Raw genomic sequence first — 23,880 nt, 5'->3', positions numbered from 1 at the left:
GGGAAGTGCCACATGTATGCCAGTCTAACGCCTAAATAAGAGTGACATCCGTACTAATAATGCCGAAATAAAAAGAGATGATGTGTAATGACAATCAGTTTCCAGGTAACAGGGACGTCTATACCAGTAATGACCAAGTAAGAGTGACGTGTACACATGTAGTGCATCATTATGGGCGACGTATACCATTATTGAGAAAATAAGGGTGACGTGTAACAAAAGTGACGAGGTAAGGGTGACCAGCTGTCTACCATAATAACGATCAAATGAATGGCATGACACAACAGTCACGAAAGAAAAATCCCGTCTTATGAGAATAAGTAACCAAATAAAGGTGACATGTACACCAATAACGACCAAATAAATGTGACGTGTGCCAGTACTGCCCAAGTAATGGTGACGTGTGCACCGTTGTAGTGACTAAGGAGTCGCGTATACCAGTAATGAAGTCGTCGCCCCTCGCCGGCGTCAACGAATCCCGAGTAATGCTTGAAGTTGACCGGTTGGTCGAGCCCCGGCACGGAGGTCACCTCCCAGGGGCTCGGGTCAGAACTCGCGGTCAACGTCGACAGAGACAGGAGCAGCTAGAATCACTTCCGAAATCATGGCTGCGGTCGAAATATGCCTCTGCAAAAAAAACGCCAGGCCTGCGCTGAAACCGCAGCACAGTCACAGCGAAAGCTGGAAGAGCGGCGTTTCTAGAGCACGTTGTAAGCTAGTTCTCTTGGGGCTACGATAAAAGTACACTAGACAGGTACCCACTACGCCATAAATGACAATTTTTGTGAAGTTGGGAAGCACCTACTAAGCCATTATTCGTCATTCTGCGGAGAAGCGAGGCACCAGCTACACGTCTCTAAGGCATTATGTGCACTTTGTTGACGCGACGACTGATGACGATGAAGAACTATGGCTCAGCCCTTTGTAATGGGTTGGAATCTTTAAACGGCCCACCATTTATGTAATTTGCATTGGGTGACGCCCGGTCGCTATTTCCCTCTCCCGTCATGCTGTATAACATACGTTGACGTGGGAGAGAGACGGGGGACGGGTAGCGAAGAACTTTACTGAGACCCCGAGGAAATGGATCATGCGCTTATGGGCTTCCTTGGCAACCAATACAAGTGCACTTGGGAGGAACCCACTACGCTATAAATCATTGTAATTTTACTGAGACCCCGAGGAAGTGGATCATGCGCTTATGGGCTTCCTTGGCAACCAATACAAGTGCACTTGCGAGGAACCCACTACGCTATAAATTACGCTACGCTATCTCCTATCTATCACGCTATCATTGTAATTTTTGAGAAGTAGGGCAGCAGGCACTGTGCCATTTTTCGTCATTCTACGGAGAGCGTTGGTACCTGCTAAACGCATGTAAGGCATTATGCGCACTTTGTTGATGCTGTGCCTGATGACGATGAATTATGGCAGAGCCCTTTGTAATGGGTTGGAAGCATTGAACAACCTACTGGTTGCGCAATTCGCATTGTATGACGCCTGGTTACAGTATTCGCGTTGTGCGACGCTTGGTGCTTATTTTACTCTTCTACCACGCTATATTGCATATGCTAATGTGGTTCCTTCCCGAGATGAAGCCTGTACAGGACCTTTTTGCAAAGCAGTTTCAAGCACCGGCATGGGTCAGAGGTTGAATACTGGGCTCCCACGCAGAGGGCCCAGGTTCGAACCTCCTTCCATCCTAGAATTTTTTTCTTATTTCGTTTTTTTTTTCTTATTTCGAGCGATACTGGTTACGGACACCGGCGGCGGCGGCGGACAACTACGGCGCCAAAAACGGCCGGTGAAATGATCTCATAACAGCTTTCGCTGTAAAATGTTACAGCTTTGAATGGGTCTATATACAAATGCCTCTTTTAAGGGTTTTCATAAGCGATTCTCAGTGCGGATTGGATATGACGCACATTAAGGCTGGACAGTATATTAAGCACAGTTCAAGCATCTATGTAGGCAACTTGCATTCGAACGAAGTAGGTTAAAGGTGAAGTAGATTATAGATTATTGGATTACAGGCTTAGTATTATGTAATGAGCGCCTTCGACTTAGCCGCATACACGTCCTTCCCTCTCCTATCTCCCCTCTCTCCCTTCCGCATCGAAACCCGTTGATTAGTAGAGGAACGCCACAGCTCACTCGTTTAGGCTGCTTCAGTGTTTAAACCAATGCCTTTAAATTACTGTTTCTTTTTCTAAAAGAAATTTTCGTAGTCAAGTCTGGGTACACGATTCGTCTAAACGCAAGAATGATTCCGAACGTCAAACGTTGAATCGCCGAAGAAATAGAGCGATGGCAAAGCGGGCAGCCCTGGCACCAATTAAGCATAGCACAATTATTTCGATTTCAATTAAGGCATTTTTTGATGGTTCACAGACAACTTAAGGTTTATTGTCCCCGTGAAACGCATTGCAAAACGCTAACGAACAGCTGTGAGCGAAACTTACCTTCCAGCGAGAAGCCGACGGTTGTGGACGCCTTACTCCCGGAAAGTCGATACCAGGAGTATTTTTTCTCTGGAAGAGCCGCCACGTTTGGCCGATTTCGCGACTGCGCCCGTCGCTCATCCCTTGAAGATACGGGCCCTGTACCTTATGGAGGCACGGGATTGAGTTTCACTAACGGAAGCGTCTGCGATAGTCAGAGAGGCCATCGCCCTCCGCTTCTCTTCGCCGACACCGAACTTAGAGATCAGCCGCGTAGGCTAAATCTTGGTTGGTAGTCAGACTGCGTCCGGATTAACTGCATGTCCTGGTGGTCCCGCTGACAACGATGTAAAACACCTCCTCATCCAGCGCCTGCTACGGCGAGGCTAAAATTAACGCTGGTTTAATGTTGTTAGACGGTAGTAGTAGAAGTTTCACTATGGAAAAAAAACTATATGCTTGAACCAAAGCCAAGAGTGCAGATTCAAAAAAAAAAAAAAAAAAACTCACGGTGTTTTTTATGCCGCCAAATACGACTCGAAGACGAAAACCATCTTCTCCTTCTTCTTCTCAGCCGATGTATTGATTCTCCCAAGCCCCATCCGAAAGCATTGTGCACCTAATGTAGTTTTGCACTGCCTCCGTGATCGGAGGCACTGCAAGTCTTCTGCACCTCACCTGGTTTTGCACTGCCTCCGTGATCAGCCCACCTTTGACAAAGCGACGATGGCATGTGATGGCGGCATCATGTGACGTCGCGTTATACTACGTCATATGGCGCCGTCATCATGTGATGATTTTTTTCATCGGTCGTGTTGACGCCGACGGTCAAACTTCGCCTTTGATGAGGCATCTAAGGCTTCCCCCTTAAAAGAGGACTAGTGGCGTCTGAAGCCATTTTTGAAGATATAATACTACACACATGCCAGACGCAGCCTAATGATTACAACAGACAATTGGACGAATAAAATCACAGGGGACATCAAGTGTTGTCTGTAATTCTAGTGTAGTAATTATGAAGTAAATTGAAACGAATTGAAATGGACGAAAAAAAAATCACCATTTCCTTCGGTGGAGTCCCAACCCACAACCTTCGAACATTGTATAGGTATTAATTGTGTCCATCTGTGGTTTCTTGACGGGCAATTAAATACAAGTACTCTCTTTGAAATATTTACACACTTAAGGGTGTTCTGCTGTCATATGGGTAACACCCCAACCTTTACGGCTATAAATTGTTCAATTGCTCAAAACCTTTCGATCTAACTATACATACAATGATAATGGCGTCGTTAAGCACTTTGCAGTGATTCTACTTTTTCTTAAATTTAATTATGAAAAAAAAAAACATGGGAAGGTAGGCTAGTTAGAGTCGGCTATCCCATCAACATGATATTAGTGTTGAAGAGACACACGAAACCAAGAAAAACTAGAAAGAATAAAAGAATAAGAAAACACGCTTAACACGAACGCTCCGCAGCGTGGCCTGAAACGGTCTGATTGACGCCAGCGCCGCATAGCATTGGGCTCTGCTGCCGAGATGTTACCAATGCATGTCGATCTCTTATCTAAGCGTACCGAGGTATCATCTGGGCAACAGTGCCCAGAACTTCGCGGCTGGCATCAGTCAAACCAGTCCAGGCCACGCTGCAGAGCGTTCGTGTTAAAGCGTACTGACTGCTGTGCGTAATCGATATGTGGCGTACAATGAATGAACACAGTCTGAAGGCCCAGTCAGTACATACAACATGGTCACCAGGTCTTAAAGTCGGGGGGGGGGGGGGGGGGGCTCCACTACGGCGCCCATTTGACAAGTGCTGGAGTTTATTTTTTGGCAGTATAGTGCTTTGTGCGGGGAAATTATAGTCTTGCGATTTTCCGTATAATGATTTAATCGCGATTATTTGGTTGACGTGGGGGCGTGAACAAAACAGGAGAAAACAAGTATCGTCGCACTGCTCAATGCAATTAACCGAGACGCTGAACACCACGGGCAACGCCTCCACAAACCCCGGGTCAACACCCTGTTCGACAACACAAGGTACCTGAGCGTGAAGTGTACCTGCTCGTGAGTCAGTAATGGTTCACCTCGGTCTCCTTAGTTTACTACTCAGTTTTCACTATTTCAGTTGTGCATTACAAGTGTGCTGTAATGCCAAGTACGCCGGAATTTTGCCATCTTTTTCAGGCAAGTTCTAGTGAAAATAAAATATAGCATTGTCGTGCCTGAGATTCTCAGTCCAGTGAGTCAATTATAATGTTATTAATTTTGTGCTCACATATCTTTAAGCCTTTATATCCCGGGTTATTTCTGAAAAATGCCGAGTTACTTCTGATATATATATATATATATTGTGAATATATATATATATTCCTTCACAATGGCTGCGCCATTGTGAAGGAATAAACAGAGAGACAAGAGACAACGCCCGTTCGTGGGCCGGCTGTTCTTATTCTGACTTCTTCTGTCTCGTCTTCCAATAGCCGAGCGCGCGCTCGCGCCCCTGCTGCGCTGTCGTCCTTACAATATATATATATATATATATATATATATATATATATATATATATATATATATATATATATATATATATATATATATATATATATATATGGTCACACAGATTACGACGAATAGAGTCCGTACAGATAGTTTTCTACGCGCTTACGTTTATCGTGACTACGAGATATGTTCATTAATAACTCAATACTAGGAAAGGGAGCAATAATGACAACTATAAACAGTTAATTATACCTGTGCCCGTTAAAGAAATCCCGAAGAGCACTCACTGCGCCAATTTGGTTATCAGGATGTGGCAACGGTCCAAGCACTTTGCTAATTATAAGTGGTCGTCTGTCGACGCTGTTCAACCGATCACTCACTTGGGCACGTCGTTCGTCGTGTTGCGGGCATTCTATGATGATATGCTCCACTGACGCATCGTGTATTATCACAGTGGTCGCAGTGTGGTTCTTTCGATGCGGCACAATAAGTGAGGTGTGTACGCAACATCTAATCGCAGACGATTCAGGAGTGTGTCAAATGTTGGATGATCATTCGAATCGGTGTAAATCGTAGAAACAAAACAGATCTACTTGATACAAGAGTGAAGACTTTGTACCGGTCATCAAAAAGTGTGTCCTTGCACGATTTGAGGCGCAGTCCTGAAAAAAAAAAAAACATTCTTGCATTCTGAGTAGGAAAGGGTCACTGGGGTCAAGTTATCTTCTGCGCTACCTGGTGTGTTAAAAATATCTGACATGAGAGTTCGGTAGTGACAGCTACAAAAAATTTATTTATTGCATTTTTTCTTATTTATTTATTCCTACCCCCTACCCCCCTCTCTGGCTACGCCAATGCTGCCAGTGTATTTATGAAAAGTATCTTAATGTTTATATTTCTATCCGCGAAACTGGATATCACATGACCTGCTTCACAACCCAGAAACGAGGACAGCTTTTCCCGTGCAACAGGTGTCGGCTGCAGTTGGAGGTAACTATATTTCACTCCGGTTAATTTAGGTTCGTCGTAACTGAGGTTAACGTGCTCGCGTAACTAGGTTATAACCCTTTCAGATGCCACCCGTAAAGAACGGTCTGCAAATGCGTCAAATTGACAAAACATTATTTCAAAGCACTCAATATTCCACTGCAACAGAAATAGCCATAATACGTCGATTCACGTGGTTTGTAGTAATTAATTCTAATGAAATTGTAATTAAGTATCTCTTTATCGTGGAATCATTCATGTTCTGTTTTTTCGTGTTCGTGTTAATTCGCGTTTCTTTTGAGCAAAGAAAAATTTTCACTTTTGACTTGGCCCGCGGGAAGCGGCACGTCGACTGACTCGTTGAATCAGGTAGTGCCTTCAGCAGAGGAATCATGCGCAATAGTACACAACAAAATGAAATTAAACGAAGGCCCGTTTGATATGCAGGAGGTTCAATTCAGTCAAACCTCCATGTCTCTTGCTCTTTTAGATGCGAAGTATCTCTTGCTCGAGGGTATGTAAGGCGGCGTGGTAATCCGCACGCAGCGTTGATGTCCGCACTCACACTACGCATGCGCGACTCTCCTCCTTCCCTCTCTCCAACAGCTGCGCGTTACTCTCTCCACTTCTCTACCAGCACCTGCTTGCGCTTCTCCTGCGTTCTCGCTTCTGCTCTCACGGCGCATACGCTACTCTCCTCCTCTGGTCTCCTCTCCTTCAAATGGCAGAGCACTGCGCGCGTTCAGTCCAGCGCTTTCCTTGGTTGGCTCCTCTGAAATGCGGGCTCGACATGCAGAAATTCTCTTCTGCGCAGCGCCGCGATGAGGGCCAGCGCATGCGCGTCCCCTCCCCCTCTCTCTCCTCTCCGAGGCGCGCCTGTCGACCGAGTTCCCCGCACGCCCTGTGAGAATTAACGGCCAGGCTAGAGGGAAGACACGACGCGCGTAGTGTTCCTCTTGGCGTTCCACGACGCGAGGTCGGTAGCATGCCCAGCGAACGCCAACGGAACGCGATCGTGCAAGTGCTCCGGCTTCGCATCGCCTCATAGTCCTCTTTAGCGGGAGATGGTGTAATTTTTTTAGCCACTAGTCAACACAACTAGCAGAAACAAGTGGTGTACGCAATTTCGTACAAAGCGTCTGAAAGAGATAAGCTATACCACCGCATCTGTGGAGCTATATTTTGGTGGTGGATATAAGCCTAGGGCGTATCATACACCGTTCAATGAATGTGCCCGCTATTTGAGCAAATATGCCTCAAAGCATTGGCAGCGCGCGAGCGCATCAGCGAAAAAGTATTTTAGCTTGGATAGCATCGCGCTTGAAAGAGAGGTAGAGAAAAACAATCAACAATTAATGAGCTCCAGAGGAACGAAGGCCTTGGCGTTGGTCTCCGATTCTGTAAATAAATCGTTCGATTTACAAACAAAAAATCGAAAAAGAACGAAAAAGAAGAGATCAAGAGGATGAACAGTCAACGCGTCGTCGCTGTCCCTGAATTTTATTATGATTTGGCGAGAGTGCGAAACAGTTTTCAGCGCACGTGCTGAATGCAACCACGCAACGTACAGGCTGAAACGTACGACTGGTACTACTATATCAAAAAATCTAAGCCAGTTCCACCAGAAGTGAAGGCTGTACAAACTGCCGAGCATTAATTGCCTGTGTTTCCCTTGTGTTCACCTGCTCTTTTCTGTTCTCTTGTGTTCTTTTCTTGTGTTTACCGGCTATTTTCTGTTCTTTTGGTGTGACTATGTGATATTTCTTCTCCATTTTGGCTCTTTTCTTGTGATTACCTGATTTGTTTTGCGACTATCTATGTTCTGTTCTGTGGTCCCTTTTCTACTGTTTTTCTACTGTTTGCTGGTCCGAGAGCGGTGCTTCCAACTAACCGGCGCTGGCCTTTCGCCTCCGCTTCTCTCTTCCACAGATGGTTCTCGCTTTTCAGTCATCTTGGGCGAATGCGTAAGCGACCGTGGAAATTTTCTTTAGTCCAGTTTCACCTGCCTCTTATCCCATAATTTCTACACTACGATGTTGACAAAAAAAAAAATCACAGTTTCACCGCAAGGGCGAAGCAACGAATGCGAAAGCAACTAGTTGTGATGTTAAACGAAGTAAGGCTGGCAGCAAACTATTTTGGATCCGATCGCGCGTAACTACAAAACGCTGGTGTAAGAGAATACGGCCGCTCCAGGGAGAGGAACACCTTTTGCCCATTCTCTTCGCATTGAGAGCGCAGCACGTAGAAGGGTACACGAGCCATCTACCGATGCCTCCCATGATAACGTGCGCGCCAGCGATCGCGACCGCGCCCTTAAAATCAAAGTTCATAGTTGCTGCTCGAGAGACACCCCCGGCGTTTGTGGTGTCCTGACTTCTTTCTTGTGTCCTTGTTTGCACGCCCTGTCTTTTTAGAATGAACACCCCCCCCCCCTCGCGTTCCTTGATGCTACTTAAAGACGGGAGGGGTGTTTCCACACCTGCTTGAGTAGCAATCAACGGCAGACCTCGTTAGTGGCGTACACTCTAAGAAAAAAAAAAGAGTCAGAAGAGGGTCACGGCCGCGTGACTCTCTTCGGGTGTCCATTTGACCCCTTTTTGAAAGTAGATGAAGAGAAAGAGAGTTAGCATTTCGGCTGGAGTCACGGGACTCTCCTGAAGTGCGTTTCGATTGGCTTCCGTGATGAAGGCGCCGTCGTATACGCCATACGTAACGCGCGTTTGCCGTTCGGCGGCGTTCTGGCGCGGTGGCTCGCCGACAGAGCCAGCCGGGCTGGCGCCGCGCCTCGGCCTCCTCTCTCAATCTGCTCGGTCTCTTGGAATGCGTTGCGTCGGTTGAGTGGGTTTCGTCAGTTGCCTGTCGTGCAGTTTTGTGTTCCAACAAAAATGCGCATCTTCGGTGGCGTTGACGTCAGGCTCCGTGCTCGAAGTCACGCTTGGAGGGCGGAATATTCATGGAGATGCAAACACGGAAAACGTGCGCCCGTTAACGGTGAGTGTACTGCTTTCGTAGGTACTAATTATACCGCTTTAGCTGGGCGTCTGCAGCAGCTCTGCGGAAGTTATCTGCCAGCCATTTCCAACAGCAGCCTCCGTCCGCGGGGCTGCTGGGGATGCCCAAGTAAAGTTGTCAGTTAACGGGTTGACACCGTTATGCGCGTTGCTGTACAAGCTCCCATAAAATGAGCGATTAAACAATTACCAAGGGTCATTTTTTGCTGATCGCACATTGTGTCTGCACTGCTGAAGGTACAAGATGTCGTTTTGAGGTGCGTTTTAGTCTACTTCATAACATTTCCATCAACCTTGAGTGTGCAGCGTGCTTCCGTGCGTGGGAACGTGAAAAAAAAAGCCCGCCTACAGAACGCTTAGACGCACTATATATTATGGTTTTTCTTGGCCTAAACACGGTAGTTTGAGGTGCATATATAGTAGGATGCTTCCAGCATGTACGCGTTAGTCACTTAATTTGGACACGCCTCGCCGGTAAGGCGAAAAAGCTAGAGACTTTCGACGGCGCGCGTTGCTGCGGGCGCCGCCGTGCACTTTTTTCCTTCGTTACTGATTGCTGTTTTCGTGGTTTGTCAACATCCGCGATGACGCTATAACAGAATGAAGTGAGTGTACGTGATTGTGAGAGTTATGTGAGCTAATTCTAGCATATGACATGTCTGATCTCGACGTAGATGGCGTCCGCGCGCGCTGGGTGTCCTTCGGGCGCTCGTACTCGAATGTGTTTGCTGAGTATTTAAGGATGGGTTACGTTTGTAAAACATGCGGTCAGTAACCGCTCACGGCGTGCCCCTGACTGCCGGAGGATGTGCTTGGGTGTCGGAATATGCTGGCGCAAAGCCGTGCTTATTCTGAAACCAAATTTTGAAGCGATTTCTCAGAAAAGAAGTGCTTTCATTCGTGCATAGCCAGTGCCTATTGCGAAACGATGTTCCCGCTGCCTTTTACGCGAAAATTTGTTTTCGATGGGAAATTATTTCGAACGAAACACTCGTGTCAAAGGTGTGTACAGTAACGGTTTGTTGAACAAAGGGTGGTTTTAAATACAAATAAACAGTGTGTATGTTGTGGTTATTCCCAGAATCCCGGATCACTTCTCCCGCCTCTTCACTCCAGTTGACAGCCACACTCGGGAAAACGAAGGTGTCGCTTGGTCTGGCGCCTCACCGCTCGTGATGGAAAAATCAACAGCAGCGTTCACCCTGTCAACGAGGCAGTTGGTCCTAAATTTCCTTTGGTTGGACAAGACGACGTAGGAAAAGAGGTCAGTGGCACCCACGCAAAGGAGCTTAAACCAATTTCGTCTGTTGTTTAAAAGAGGCTCACATGATCTTGTGCTGCAAGTTTGTCGCCAAGTGACGTGTTACAAAAGCTACTATTTGCAAGTTGTGTTTTACACGATAACGACAAAAAACTTGGTTCCTTGCCATGCCTGTTTGCATTTGTTGTTTTGTTGTGAACCTTCATTATGTCCGTGTAAACGACTTATTGTGTAGATTTTGCAAACTTTTACTGCAATTTCATTTTCTCATCATATCACCTTCTGCTTTTCAGATACCGTTTTTATGGTGCTCACGCTGAACAGGAGCGACAGCCTAGCAAGTCACAAGTCTGATTCCTCCAGCCGTCACCACTTTTTTATTTATTCTTGATCATAAGGAATAAAGATTGAAACATGATGCCGATTTCTGCAGTTTATTTTGCACCATATGACACTATGCACATCAGTCACACATTTTAGTTCGCTATACTCATACAAGCATGTAAATGAGGAATACCTAAACTTCTTAATTGGAAATCAGAGACCATCTTTTCGCGCTTTCTATATTACTTTGCTGGGAAAGGCGTGTTGTTTTGACGAGTTTTATTAAAATAATGCTAAAATTGAACTATTCTTTATTTGCAGTCGCTGGGAAAAACGGCAAGTATTATTGGAATTGCTTAAAATGAAGAGTTCACTTTTTCCAACAGTAGTCGCGCAGAAGTAGAGCAAGGGTCAAATGAGTAGCTTAAAATAGTTGTGGAGTCGCTTGACGCTTCGGTGTGGGTCACATGACCCCCGTAGGAGAGTTACCGGCAAGAGTCGTCTGACTCCCTATGAGTGGTAACGTGATCCTTCGGATAAGAGTTCTTCCACTCTTCCTAGAAGGTGGAACTCTCCTAGAGCGCGCCGACCCTGACCCACCAAGAGAGTCACCGTGACTCTTTAAAGAGAGTCGTATACGTGGCAAGTCAGAACTCTCCGAAAAGAGTCACGCATACTCTTTTTTTTTTCTTAGAGTGTGGCCAGGCAGGGGGGGGGGTGTGGTGGTCAACCATACTTTATGTATGTCCGAGTGTGAGTTTGTATGTGTTTGTGTGTATATACACATGCAAAATGGAAAGAAATTCGGGCCTCTGGCTACGCCCCTGGGCCTCGCACGCGGGTGATGTTATCGCATGCTCCCTCCGTGCAACGGAGATGGCTCGGCTCGTTCCATCTCTGCTTCAGCCGCGTTCATTGCCCCCGCTCGCGCGGTTTTTGCCCGTGGGTAGAACATAGCATCCGCGGGGGGATGCTATCTATTTGGGCTTTATACAGAACATGACAGCAACGCCGACGGCGAAAATCCGTCGAGAGCGTCTACATAATTGATATCGCAATAAAAAAGAAAGCGCCAGACCTGAGCGAAGCACGCAGCACAGTCACAGAAAGCTTGAGGAGTGGCCTTTCTAGAGCCCGTTGTACGCGCTTTCGGGACGACTGCTACAAGTAGAGTTGTAAGATACGCACTACGCCATAAGTCATCATAATTTTGTGAAGTAGGGAAGTACCCACCATGCCATTATTATCATCTTGCGGAAAAACGAGGTGCCCGCCACAAATCTGCAAGGAATCGCGTCAACTTTGTTGGTGCTGTGGCTGATGACGATGAAGAATTATGGCTGAGTCCGTTGTAAGGGGAGCGAAACTTAAAACCACCCACTCGTTACGCAATTCGCATTGTGTGACGCCTGGTTGTTATTTTGCTCTTCTGCCACGCTATATTATATCTTTAAATGTGATTTCTTGCCCGACATGACGCCTGAAGAGAGTCTCTTTGCGAAGGACTTTCAAGCACCGGCGTGGCGCTGCGCAAGGGGGGGGGGCGCAAGTGCAGGGCCATTCGCGCCCCCCCCCCCCCAAGCCACACCAGCACTTGCACCCTAACCAAGCTGCACCAGCGACCCCTCTCCCCCGGCCATGATGCAACAAGTGTTTGCACCTCCCAAGACAAAATCCTACAAACTCTCATGTGGCTCTGTGGTAGATTACTCGACTGCCACGGAGCGGGCCTGGATTCGAATCCCACTTGATTCTCGATACCCTTTCCTTCGCATTGTGCGCGATAGCGGTTACGGACACCGGCGGCGGCGGACAACTACGCCACCAAAATCCGACTGTTGTTGTGATCTCATCCCAGCTTTCGCTTTAGCATAAAGTGAAACTACGTAATAACTACGTTTTTGCTTGGCTTCATTGCCCGTTGGTTTCACAGTGTTATTGTTGTCTGGCGAGAAACTCGTACGCTCGAAAACGACTGTGAGGATGCATTTGGCGTTTCATGAAACTTGTTCATTTTAACGACATACACGACATACAAAACTGCGCGTTCACACGCCCAAAAGCCCCAATATGGCAGCGCCCATGACTCGAAAATATTGTGAAGACACTGACCTCGACCGATATGGGCTAAGGTTGTACTTGTTGGAGTGAACGTGTGGCGAAGCACATGGTGTGCCAGCCGGCGACCGGATGTTGACCTTATCCCCGCTCAGGTGCATAGAGAGAAAGAAAAGAAAGCAACAATGAACTCTCATCGCAACTGGATGTTTACAACTACGGTGATAAGAAGTGCAACTGCACCACAGCGCAAATGTTTCGAGGGCATGTCATTGTAAAAAAAAAAAAAAACTCCTCGAAAAAAATGAGGCGTTTTTCCGGCGGCTGTCCCGCCAGAAAATTTCAATAGTTGTCTTTATCTTTGTCATTTTACTAAGCATATCTGTTTGTGATTAAAAGAAGTCGTATTTAAGATCGCTGCGTATACACAGAGCAGAAAAGAACAAAAAAGTTCTGCAACAGGATTTCGATATTCAAGGCAAAATGTTCTCGCAGCTAGCCATAGAGGTAATGTCTATATTCGTCAGTTTATTTGTTTTTGCTTTTAAATAGAGAAAAATGCGTGAAATCCTAATCTGTGTGGGGTGTTTTTTTTTAACATGAAAGCGTTTTATGCAGGGGTTTTACGCATTTTTCTGTATTTCAAAGCAAAAACTGAAAATGACGAATACAGATATTTTCTCTATGGCTAGATTCGGGAAAATTTCGGATTAAGTATCGAATGCCAGCTGCAGGGTTTCTTTTTCTGCTCTGTGTAGAAACATCGATTTTAAATACATTTTCTTTTACTCAGAAACAAATATGAAAAAATATCCGACAGATACCACGCACTGTGGGAATCGATGTAATGCGAAGAAGCCAGCAGAGAGCTGTATGCATCGGCTTGTTTCTCGTTGAGGAAAATGAAGTTATTCATGTCACGACATCTATTTCACTATACATCCCATGCTTGTCATGCATGTACGTACAGTCTTTTGTATAATGAAACGTATAAAGTAGTATATACAATGCATGACCTCTCATTTATGTTTGTCACTCACTGATGTCATGCCATTGCAATTTTGGTGTATATCAAGTCAACAAAGCAGCCGGAAGCGCACCAAGACAGTGTCATGTAAATCATGCCGTACATGACATGCGTGGTACGATTTGCGTGTGAGGACCTGTCATTTATGTTGGTCATACAGTAGCGTCACGTAATACCAGTTTTAGTGTATATCAAGCTAGGGAAACGGCCGCGAGCGCACCATGAGCGTGGCATGTAAATCGTGCTGTACATGAAATGTATGCGATGATTGTCATGTCACCATCTGCCATTAGTGTTCATCATACAGTCACGTCACGCAATATATGGCTGGCTTGACATATTGGTATATGTCAAGCCAGCGAAACAGCCGAGCAGGCTATGAGCGTGGCATGTAAATCAAGCACTATACTGTCACACAGTCGCGACGATGAAGGGACGTGCACGACAGGGTCTGGGGCAAGCCGCAACAATCCTTTATTTCATTGGGCTGACCTGCGCCCGAAAGAAACAAGTGAACCGCCGTACGGATGGCGAACTACTATCCCGGCGCTCACGGCTGCACTCACTTTAACGGCGAGGGGCGTTCCCCGATAAAACGCGGCACGAAGATAAGTTCACGCGTTCATGATGGAGCGCAGATACACACTAGTTACGTGCGTCACAAGCAAAGCATAAAGGATGGCAAGTGATCGCGGCAATACGACATGCATGTCATGATTTTCATGTTACCACCCGTCATTATGTTCGTCATGCAGTCACGTCACGAAATACCAGTTTTGGTGTATACCAAGCTAGCGAACCCCCTGCGAGCGCACCGTGAGCGTGGCACGTAAATCTGTAAATGAAATGCATGTCAAGGTCGTCATGTCACCACCTGTCATTCACGTCCGTCACACATTCACGTCACGCAATGACAGTTTTGGTGTATATCAAGCTGGGGAAATGGCTGCGAGCTCACCATGAGCATGGCATGTAAAGCATGCCCTACATGACATGCATGTCATGATTTGCATGTTACCACCTGTCACTTATGTTCGCTGTACAGTCACGTCACGAAATACCAATATTGGGGTTGTGGGTGTGCTATCACCCATTGTAAAGCCGTTTGCGCCTCATGTCGCACGCGCGTCTCCCGGATAGGCCGCTGTTAGGTTAAACGGCCGCTGGGGGAGAGGTGGCGCTGTAAATAAGTAAGAGACGGTTAGAGTATTGGTGGCAGAAAAGTAGAGATAAAGTACAAAAATAAATAATTGGGGGGAAAAAGGTTATTCTGCCTTAAGAGGCAGAGAGATGGACTGTGAATTTATATTTTTTGTTATAATAACATAGCTTTAATCAATGTAGATAAGGCATTAGGACAACATGAAACAAGGAAGTCTTTTTTCTTTTTTTTATTCTTTTTTTATCCTTCGAGCCTGGTGGCAGACATGTCACCGCCCCGTTATAAAGGGGACGCTCATAGCATCCATCCATCCATCCATTATTTAGGGTTAGCACGGTGGCGCCAGCGCATAAAAAACAGGAGCGACTCTTCGGGGTTTTGGTAGAGCCGTGAATGGACGCCTCCCGCGGTGGGTCAGTGAGGGATGATACCGTGGCTCGTTTCCCGCAAGCCCCTCGTGGTGAGACGAACATCGGCGACGCCGCATTCCCGGTGCATTGCATGTCTTATGTTGTCTTGGGTGTGTGTAATGCTTTGCGGCTGTTGTATTCGCATTGTAGAAGGTTATTTAGCAAGTTAACCAGCTGCGTATCAGATTCGGCAGGCGAGTTCACCGTGATGTAAAAGCAGGTTAATAAAAGAACACGTGTCGGTTTGCCCTACGGCGTCTACGTACTGTCTCCGTGTGTTCCGAGAGCAGCGATGTCGTTCAGACCCCACAGGGTATACCGAGCTAGCGAACCGGCCCCGAGCGCACCATGAGCGTGGCATGTAAATCATGCTGTATTATTAAATGCATGTCATGACTGTCATGTTGCCACTTGTGATTTATGTTCTTCATACAGTCACGTCATGCAATACCAAGTTTAGTAGATGCCATGGCAAGATAGCGGAACAAGCGCACGATGATCGGGGCATGTATGTCATGGCGTATATGACATGCATGTCATGATTTTCATGTTCCCACCTATAATTTATGTTCGCGATACAGAAATGTCTCGTCGTACCAATTTTGGTATTTATCCATCTAATTAAACGGCCGCGAGCACCCCGACACCATGTCATGTAAATCATGCTGTACATGACATGCGTGTCATGATTTTCACGATAGGACTTGTCACTTATGTTTGTCATACACTCTTGTCACGCCACGCCAATTTTGGTATGCATCAAGTTAACGAAACGGCCGCAAGAGCCCCAACACCGTGGCATGTAAATTACGTCATTCATGACATGCATGTCATGATTTTCATGTTGCGCCCTGTGATTTATGTTCGTCATACAGTCATGTTATGCCATGCCAATTTCGGCCATACATCCCATTATAAAGAAACGGCTAGGAGAGCACAAAGTCGTAGGCGGATAGATAGATAGATAGATAGATAGATAGATAGATAGATAGATAGATAGATAGATAGATAGATAGATAGATAGATAGATAGATAGATAGATAGATAGATAGATAGATAGATAGATAGATAGATAGATAGATAGATACGCTTAAAGTCGCAGAAGTTTGCCAAGAAATGCTTCGCATTTAAAGAAAAAAGACAACTACGGAAATTTTCAGGCGGTACAGCTGCCAGGAAATGACTTTTTTTGGGGGGGGGGGGTTCTGTCTTTGTTTAACAGTGATATGCCCTCGAAACATTTCCGTTGTGGTGCAATTCCACTTATCACCGTAGCTGTAAACATTCAATTGCGACGCACGGGTTCATTGTTTTTTGTGTGTTTTTTTTTTCGTTTTCGCTATACACCTGAGCGGGGATAAGGTCAACCTAGCGCATCCGGTCGCCGGTTGGCACACCTTGTGCTTCGCCACATGTTCACTCCAACAAGTACAACCTTAACCCATTTCAATTGAGGTCGTCTACACAATAATATTTTCGAGTCATGGGCGCCGCCATACTGGGGCTTTTGGGCGTGTGAACGCACAGTTTCGTATGTCGTGGCGTTAATATGAACAAGTTTCATGAACCGCCAATTGCATCCGCACAGCCGTTTTCGAGCGTACGAGTTTCTCCCAAGACAACAATAACAATGTGAAACCAACAAGCAATGAAGTCAAGGAAAAACATAGATGATGATGATGTTTTTTGGTTGCCGGCGCATCTAGCCTTGCGAGATTTGCTTGCTTGCTTGCTTGACCCTTAATTCTTGGCTCTCACCCAATACGGGGGATTGGCTATGAAACCGGCGGTTAATATAAGTGGGGAAATTTAGAATTTAGACGAAGGGAAATGAACCAATCGGCCGTCTAGGGTATATAAAGAATTTGAAGAATTATTAGATTATGTACCAATAAAAAATAGGAATAGACCAATCATATGGAATACCATGAAGTAGCGCGAGGAACTCCGATGTACCAAATTTTGATTGGGAATAAATTAACAAGGAATTCTTCTTGTGTCTCTAAGTAATTCGCATACGGCTAAGCAAACGTTCTTGTTGCTGCGGCCCAGAGAAGATGCCCCAAGGGAAAGAATATTTTCAGAGTTAAAGGGACCGACAACTGCCCAGAATATGAAATGAGGTGACTCCACTGATGGAAAGATTGTCCTTCGCATTGACTCAAACCAACCCTGTTTTTTTCGTGAGAGATTGATTCATATTTTTATTTCTTAATTGAAAGTCGCGAAAAATGACCTGTGGCGGCTCTGGCAGAAAAAACTTGAACGATCCGATGAACCCGATCACGTGACCGTTGATGGCTGTACGCGGTCGAAGATTTTTTTGTTAGTATTGAAATATTGTTCGTTTCTTTATATTAAAAAGTCTTACTCCATAGAAATGTACATATAGGCCTGCGTTAGTAGTATGCATTAAAGTGGCGCTGCCTTCGCGTGACGTAATGATCCCATGCTCGTTAGCGCGTACTGAGCAACTTTTCAGCGTGCTCATGCAACCGTGCACGCAGTTTCCAGGTCGCTAAGGTTTTGGAGCGACATAGTTTTGCTACCTACACTTCGTCTCAGAAATGACGCGCGCTGCTACTCGGCGCGGCCGCGCATATGCGTAGTGACGTTTTCGATGACTTGGCTTCGCTAGTGCATCGAGATAGTAACGACGCCGGGACAAGCCACCCATGACACAGGCGCAGGCAACCTTGGACGCATGCGCACAAAACGCGGTACAGATACAGGGAAGGTGTATAATGCCATATCATCTCACTGTAACAGCTTGTTAATTTAAAAAATAGTGGGAAAGCGCTAAATAAAGGTGGTTAAGCATAGTTACAGGAACTCCCGCGAAAGCCGAACAATGATAGCCCCCCCCCCCCCCCGAAAAAAATTTCTGGCTACGCCCCTTCGTCGAAGAATGCCTGGGTGCTGCGCTTTTGGATGCAGCAACCGGCAGGAATCGGGCAAAGTTCTCTTTGCTATACACAGCGGGAATTAAACGCGAAGCATTTCTTAGCGAACTTCTGCGACTTTGAACGTATCTATCTATCTATCTATCTATCTATCTATCTATCTATCTATCTATCTATCTATCTATCTATCTATCTATCTATCTATCTATCTATCTATCTATCTATCTATCTATCTATCTATCTATCTATCTATCTATCTATCTATCTATCTATCTATCTATCTATCTATCTATCTATCTATCTATCTATCTATTATAAAGTTCCAACGAAAGCAGTTTGCTTTCAGCCATTTTATTTACTTTCCCTCTGGCTTCTTCTACCTCTCCCTCTAGCCTCCTCTTTTCCGTCTTCTCCAACCAGTTCTTTTGGATCACTACATACTCCCAGGCTCCTGTTTCCATCTCTCCGGAGATGGTATGGAAGTATATTTGAGAGAGACGCCTCTTCAATCTTGCCGCGAGGTCCCTTGTAATATACTGTCTTCAGTATGCCTTGTTGTTTCGCGACCTTCGTGACGAAGTATGGACCCATAAACGGAGACTTCGAGTCGAGACCTTTGCGCACAAGAATCATGCTTCCAGGCTGCACATCGGGTATCTCTGATCGATGACGCTTATCGAAGTTCCTTTTCACCGTTTGGAGATATCGTTGTTTCTTTTCTTCTGGTATAGGTTTTTCCTTGAGAACGATCTTGTCAACTAAACCAAGCTCTTGATCAGCAGGCAACCAGCTTGATTTTCCGAAAGCTGCAAAGTTGGGGCTGCATCCAAGTCCTGCAGTATAGGAGCGATTGTGATGGGATACAGCCGCCTCCAGAGCACACTTCCACCCGCCTTTGAAGTCTGGGTATAAGGACATAAACATCTTCAAGTCCCTAATCATCCTCTCTGCAAGAGAATTAGCTTCAGGGTGGTATGGTGCTGGGAAACGTAATTTAATACCTCTTTCTTCTGCCCATCGTCGAAGCTTAAGACTTCGAAAAGCTGGTCCATTGTCGGCAACTATAACTTTGACATCCTTGAACACATTCCGCTCCAGGAGTGACATCACTGCATTCGCATCTTCACGGCCGGCCTTAGCAGCAACATAGCGTGTACACTCGTCCACGGCAACCAAGAATGCTTGAGTTTTTCGCACGCCCTCGCCTTTCTTCTTGACTTCCGCAAAGTCGAGGTGAAGTACTTCAAAAGGTACCTTCGAGTACACCGGCATTACCATTTTATTCCCTCGTGGCCTAAACTTTGCTTTGAAGAGCTGGCATTCGTAGCATGTCCTAATGTAGTTAGCGACATCCGCTTTCATGTTCTTCCACGTGAATCTTGCAGTGAGCTTTCTGTACGTCCTCCAAAATCCATCATGTCCTCCGGATTCTGGGCTGTTACGGTACAGCCTGGGGCTGCATCCAAGTCCTGTCGCCGGCACGTGTACCTTTCCGTTCTTAAATGTCAACCTTCCTGTACCTTCCCACAGCCTTACAAAGTTCACGTGTTCAGCTTCTGTTTCCTGTGATATATGTAGTCTGGACAAGGCATCGGCATCCTGGTGATTTTGTCCAGGGCGATGAGCTACCTCGAAGGTGTACTGTTGGATCTCGCTTGTCCATCGTGCAATTCTCCCCTTTTGCTGTGCGAGATGAAGTAGATAAGTCAAGGCCTGGTTGTCGGTGAACAATTTAAAACATCTGCCTTCCAAGTATGTCCTGTGACAACTGCCAGAGCTTCTTTCTCTGTGGTGCAGTAATTAACTTGGGCTTTCGTAAACGTGTACGAAAAATAACCGATTACTTGTAGTTGTCGGGACGCGGGCTCCTTGTCATCTCTTTGGTAAAGAACAGCTCCAGTTCCGTAGTGTGAAGCATCGGTGTAGAGCTCGAAGGGTAACGTGAAATCCGGCAGCGTTAGCACAGGGTCAGAAGAAATGATTGTAATCAGTTCCAAATAGGCTCGTTCACATTCGTCAGACCACATGAACGGGGCGCCTTTCTGGGTCAAGGTGGTGAGACACTTCGTCTTTTTAGCGTAGTCTTTTATAAATGCTCTGAAGTGTCCTGCAAGACCTAAAAACACACGAAGGGAATGAACGTCATGGGGCTCTGCAAGAGACCTGATCCGCTGCACACTTTCTTCCTTGGTACTCTTTGTCTTGCCGTCAAAGCGCCTGCCGAGAAATACTACGGTCCGGCAAAAGAACTCACTCTTCTTTGCATTAATCTTTAGTTGTGCATCACTGAGCGCTTGCAGCACTGCCGACAGGTGGATCGCATGGTCGTCTCTGGTCCTTGAATAAACTAAGATGTCGTCGACGTACACATTACAAAACTTCCCAATACAATCTTTCAGTACAGAGTTCATCATTTTCTGGAAAAAGGCACCTGAATTCTTCCACCCAAACGGGAGCCGGTTGTATTCGTACACATCAAATGGTGTAACGAACGCCGTAAACTTCTTCGTGTCTTCCTGTGATGGGTAAAGGAGGGGCACGAGGCGCGTGCCGAACGTGGAAGCGCGGCAACGGTGCGCGAGAAGAAAAGTCACCCGATGGCACGCGCACCAGCCACGTCGACGCAGAGGATTGGCCAGAGAGGGGCTCGTGGCAGGCGACCCGAGCCGTGATGGTGAACGACGGAAGAGGATCGTGGGACTGTGCTGTGGGGCACCGGACGGAGAAGATCGAGGAAGGAGCAAGCGTCGCACTCGCGGCGAAAGCGGCTGGTACTCGGTTCTGGAGGTGGCGGAACGCAAGGCCCGGGGAGTGGCCGTCGACCTTGGAAGGCTCCAAGCGAGGCTGCCCGGACCGTCGCCCCTCACTACAGCAGTTCCGGGATCGTCAGCAGCCCTTCTCTTCTCGGCAGGACGGCTGCTGACCACAGTTCAGTCAAGGAGACGCCCGTCACCTGTGGAGTCCCGAAGCAAGGGACCAAGACCCAGTTAGGCCTAACCTCGACGGACCGAGGACGGAGAAGACCACTGGGGACGCACGCGACGAGAGCAAGCGGTAGGCTGGACGAAGGCGACCGACGATGAACTTCGAGGACTGCTGAGGACGTCGACGACGGTCTCGACGAGAGATTGACGCGACGGGAACGTCGAGTCATCGCGACGAACTGTAAGAACGTTCCATTCCCTCAAGGCCCATAGTGGCCAGACTGAGTTGGAGACATAGCTAAGCCTAGCTAAAGCGCTTTGTTTAGCTAGTTTCGGTTCTGGTTAGATTTTGAGAAATGTAAATAGGTTTTGTTTATATTATTTAGTGTCTGTAACGCGTTTTCCTGTGATCTCTTTGCTCATTATAAACTTTGTTGTTTTTGCCCGTCCTACCCCGGTCTCCTGTACACGTCTCACTCTCTCCCGATCCGTTTTTGCAAGCACCCCCGAGATAACACGTGACACTTCCCTCAGAGGTACCTGCCAATATCCTTTACACAAGTCTATTCTGGAGAACCATTCACACCCGCCGGTCTCATCAATTATCTCATCGATTCTTGGCATTGGGAAAGGAAACAGATCTGTCTGCCGGTTGATGAGTCTGTAATCTGTGCATAACCGGAAAGATCCATCCTCTTTAGGCACGATCGTAACTGGTGACGCAAACGAAGACGTGGATGGTCGAATGATGCCCGCGTCTAGCATGCCTTGAAGCTCCTGTCTTAACCAAGTCTTCTTCTCGTGACTCAAGGCATAGCCTCCTCTATACTTTCTGTGCCCGTCAAGCCGCCGGCACAACAATAGGAGAGCACCGTCGGCGGAGTTGCACGGCTCCGCCGCTAAACACGCTTGTGGCGCCACTCACGTAGGGGGAAGGGGGTGGGGTACGTCAGCTGGAAGTGCGGCGGGTGCGGCCGTGGGAGCATCGCGGTACGCGTGTTTTTGTGGTTTTTCTGCATTTATCGAGTGTTCCAGTCTGAAGTACCACTAGATGTACGTGTTCTAAGCATTCTTACTGCGAACCTAGCCTGAACGATACCTAAAGCTGGTTCACAACCGCACCTCACGCTTATTTGAGTATTGACAAAACCGGCGTACTGTTATGCGATTTCCATACTCTATTTAAACTGGCATATGTAGTACACCGTTCATATAAATGACAGCGCACGTGAAAAATAATGATTTAAATGTGAACATATTCGACAGAGATCTGTCTGGCTGGGTGAAAAATTCATACGACAAATAATAAACTCTCCAGCCACTTTGCAAAAGTTAAACTTTAAAAGCTATAAAACTGACCCGACGTTTCGGGACCGATTCGGTCCCTTCCTCAGGGGTGACTGTTCGGCCGGCTCCGAGGCTAGCGAGTTTCTTTGGTGGTGTCCCCCTCTCCCTCGTCCTTCTTCCCGCCGTTCTTCTTGCCGCGGTGTTTCTTCCACTGGCTCCATAGACCGTGCACGTACACATTCGGCAAGGTTCCAGTTGAGCGGTTGACGTTTCCCGGTGTTGTTTGTATATGCCAGGATTCCAACAACTGCCTTTTTGTGTGGTTGCCTTCCGTGTCGATGACCCGGGCGTCGTCAAAATTGATGCGGTGGTCCATCTTTTCGCTGTGTTCAGCGAGGGCGTTTCGCGCGGCGTTGAAGCTACGCACGTCGTTTCGATGTTGCCGTATCCTTTCGGGGAAGTTTTTTGTCTCACCGATGTAAGTGGCGTTACAGTCCGTGCATGGAACCGCGTAGACCAAACCGGGGCATCTTTCTTTTGGCAATCGGTCTTTTGGCCGTGGCAGGAGACGCCCGATTGTTGACACGGGCTTGTGCGCTACCTGGATGCCTTCTCTTCCCAGCAGTCTGGACAGTTGCTCGCTGATTCCCGGAACGTATGGGACCGAGATGCGGTAGGAACGTTTGGGGGAAGCCTCATTATTAGTGTCACCCATTGCAGAAGAATGCGGATGGGGGACGCTTTTCCGGCGTCGCTTCGCTGGCGCACTCGGCGAATAAAGCTCTTCGGGTATCCATTGTCCAGGAGGTCGGCGGTGATCGCTTTTTCTTCTTTCCTCCGTATTTCTTTGGAGCTGCAGACGGCCTCTGCGCGATTCAGGAGTGTGTTGACCACTGATGTTTTGTGGGCGGTCGGGTGGTTAGAGCTGAACTGCAGGTATCGTCCGGTGTGTGTAGGTTTTCGGTACACCGAGAAGCTCAAACGTCCTTTCAGCCCCGTTTTTTGCCGTTTCACTAGCACATCCAGAAAAGGAAGCACGTTGTTCTTTTCATGTTCCACGGTGAATTGAATCGCCGGTTCCATCGAATTTAGGTGTGCCAGGAAACCGTCGATGTTAGACTCCTTGATCACGCAAAAGACGTCATCCACATACCTCAAAAATATTGCTGGTGGTTCGGCGAACGTGTCCAAAGCTCGTGTTTCGATGTGTTCCATCGTCAGGTTTGCCGCTGTGGCTGAAATGGCGGCTCCCATGGCGGTTCCCCTTGTTTGTTGGAAGAATTCACCTCCGACAGAAAAATATGTTGCGTTGAGGCAGAACTCCATCAGACGGCACAGTTCGTCCGTGCTGAGGTTCGTCCTTTCGCTGAGGTTCTCATCCTTCTCCAGGGCGGCTCGGGCAGCTGAGACCGCGAGGGGTACGGGCACGCTCGTGAACAGCGAAACTACATCGAAAGACACGAGGCTTTCGTCACTGCCGATTGTCACCTCCGACATGCGCTGAACAAAATGGGTGGCGTTCTTTACATGTCTGGCTGTCTTCCCCACTGACCCGACCCAAACGTCGGGTCAGTTTTAT

The 23,880-nt window shown here is 47.0% G+C and overlaps 1 protein-coding gene across 1 annotated transcript in view; it reads right to left on the bottom strand.

Annotated features, from left to right (window-relative positions):
• LOC119405538 (lysosomal protective protein) overlaps nt 1-23,798 on the bottom strand; it is a 42,644-nt gene extending 18,846 nt beyond the window's left edge. Inside the window, exons 1-2 of the mRNA XM_049419431.1 lie at nt 23,316-23,798; nt 439-584 (exon numbers count right to left, since the gene is read on the bottom strand). Of these exons, the coding sequence (XP_049275388.1) occupies nt 439-584; nt 23,316-23,798 (629 nt within the window). The remainder of the gene's footprint in view (nt 1-438; nt 585-23,315) is intronic.
• Nucleotides 23,799-23,880: the final 82 nt, after the last annotated feature.

The sequence above is a fragment of the Rhipicephalus sanguineus genome, chromosome 9, assembly GCF_013339695.2.
Source record: "Rhipicephalus sanguineus isolate Rsan-2018 chromosome 9, BIME_Rsan_1.4, whole genome shotgun sequence".
NCBI lineage: Eukaryota > Metazoa > Arthropoda > Arachnida > Ixodida > Ixodidae > Rhipicephalus > Rhipicephalus sanguineus.
This window is presented reverse-complemented; position numbering and strand designations above follow the sequence as displayed.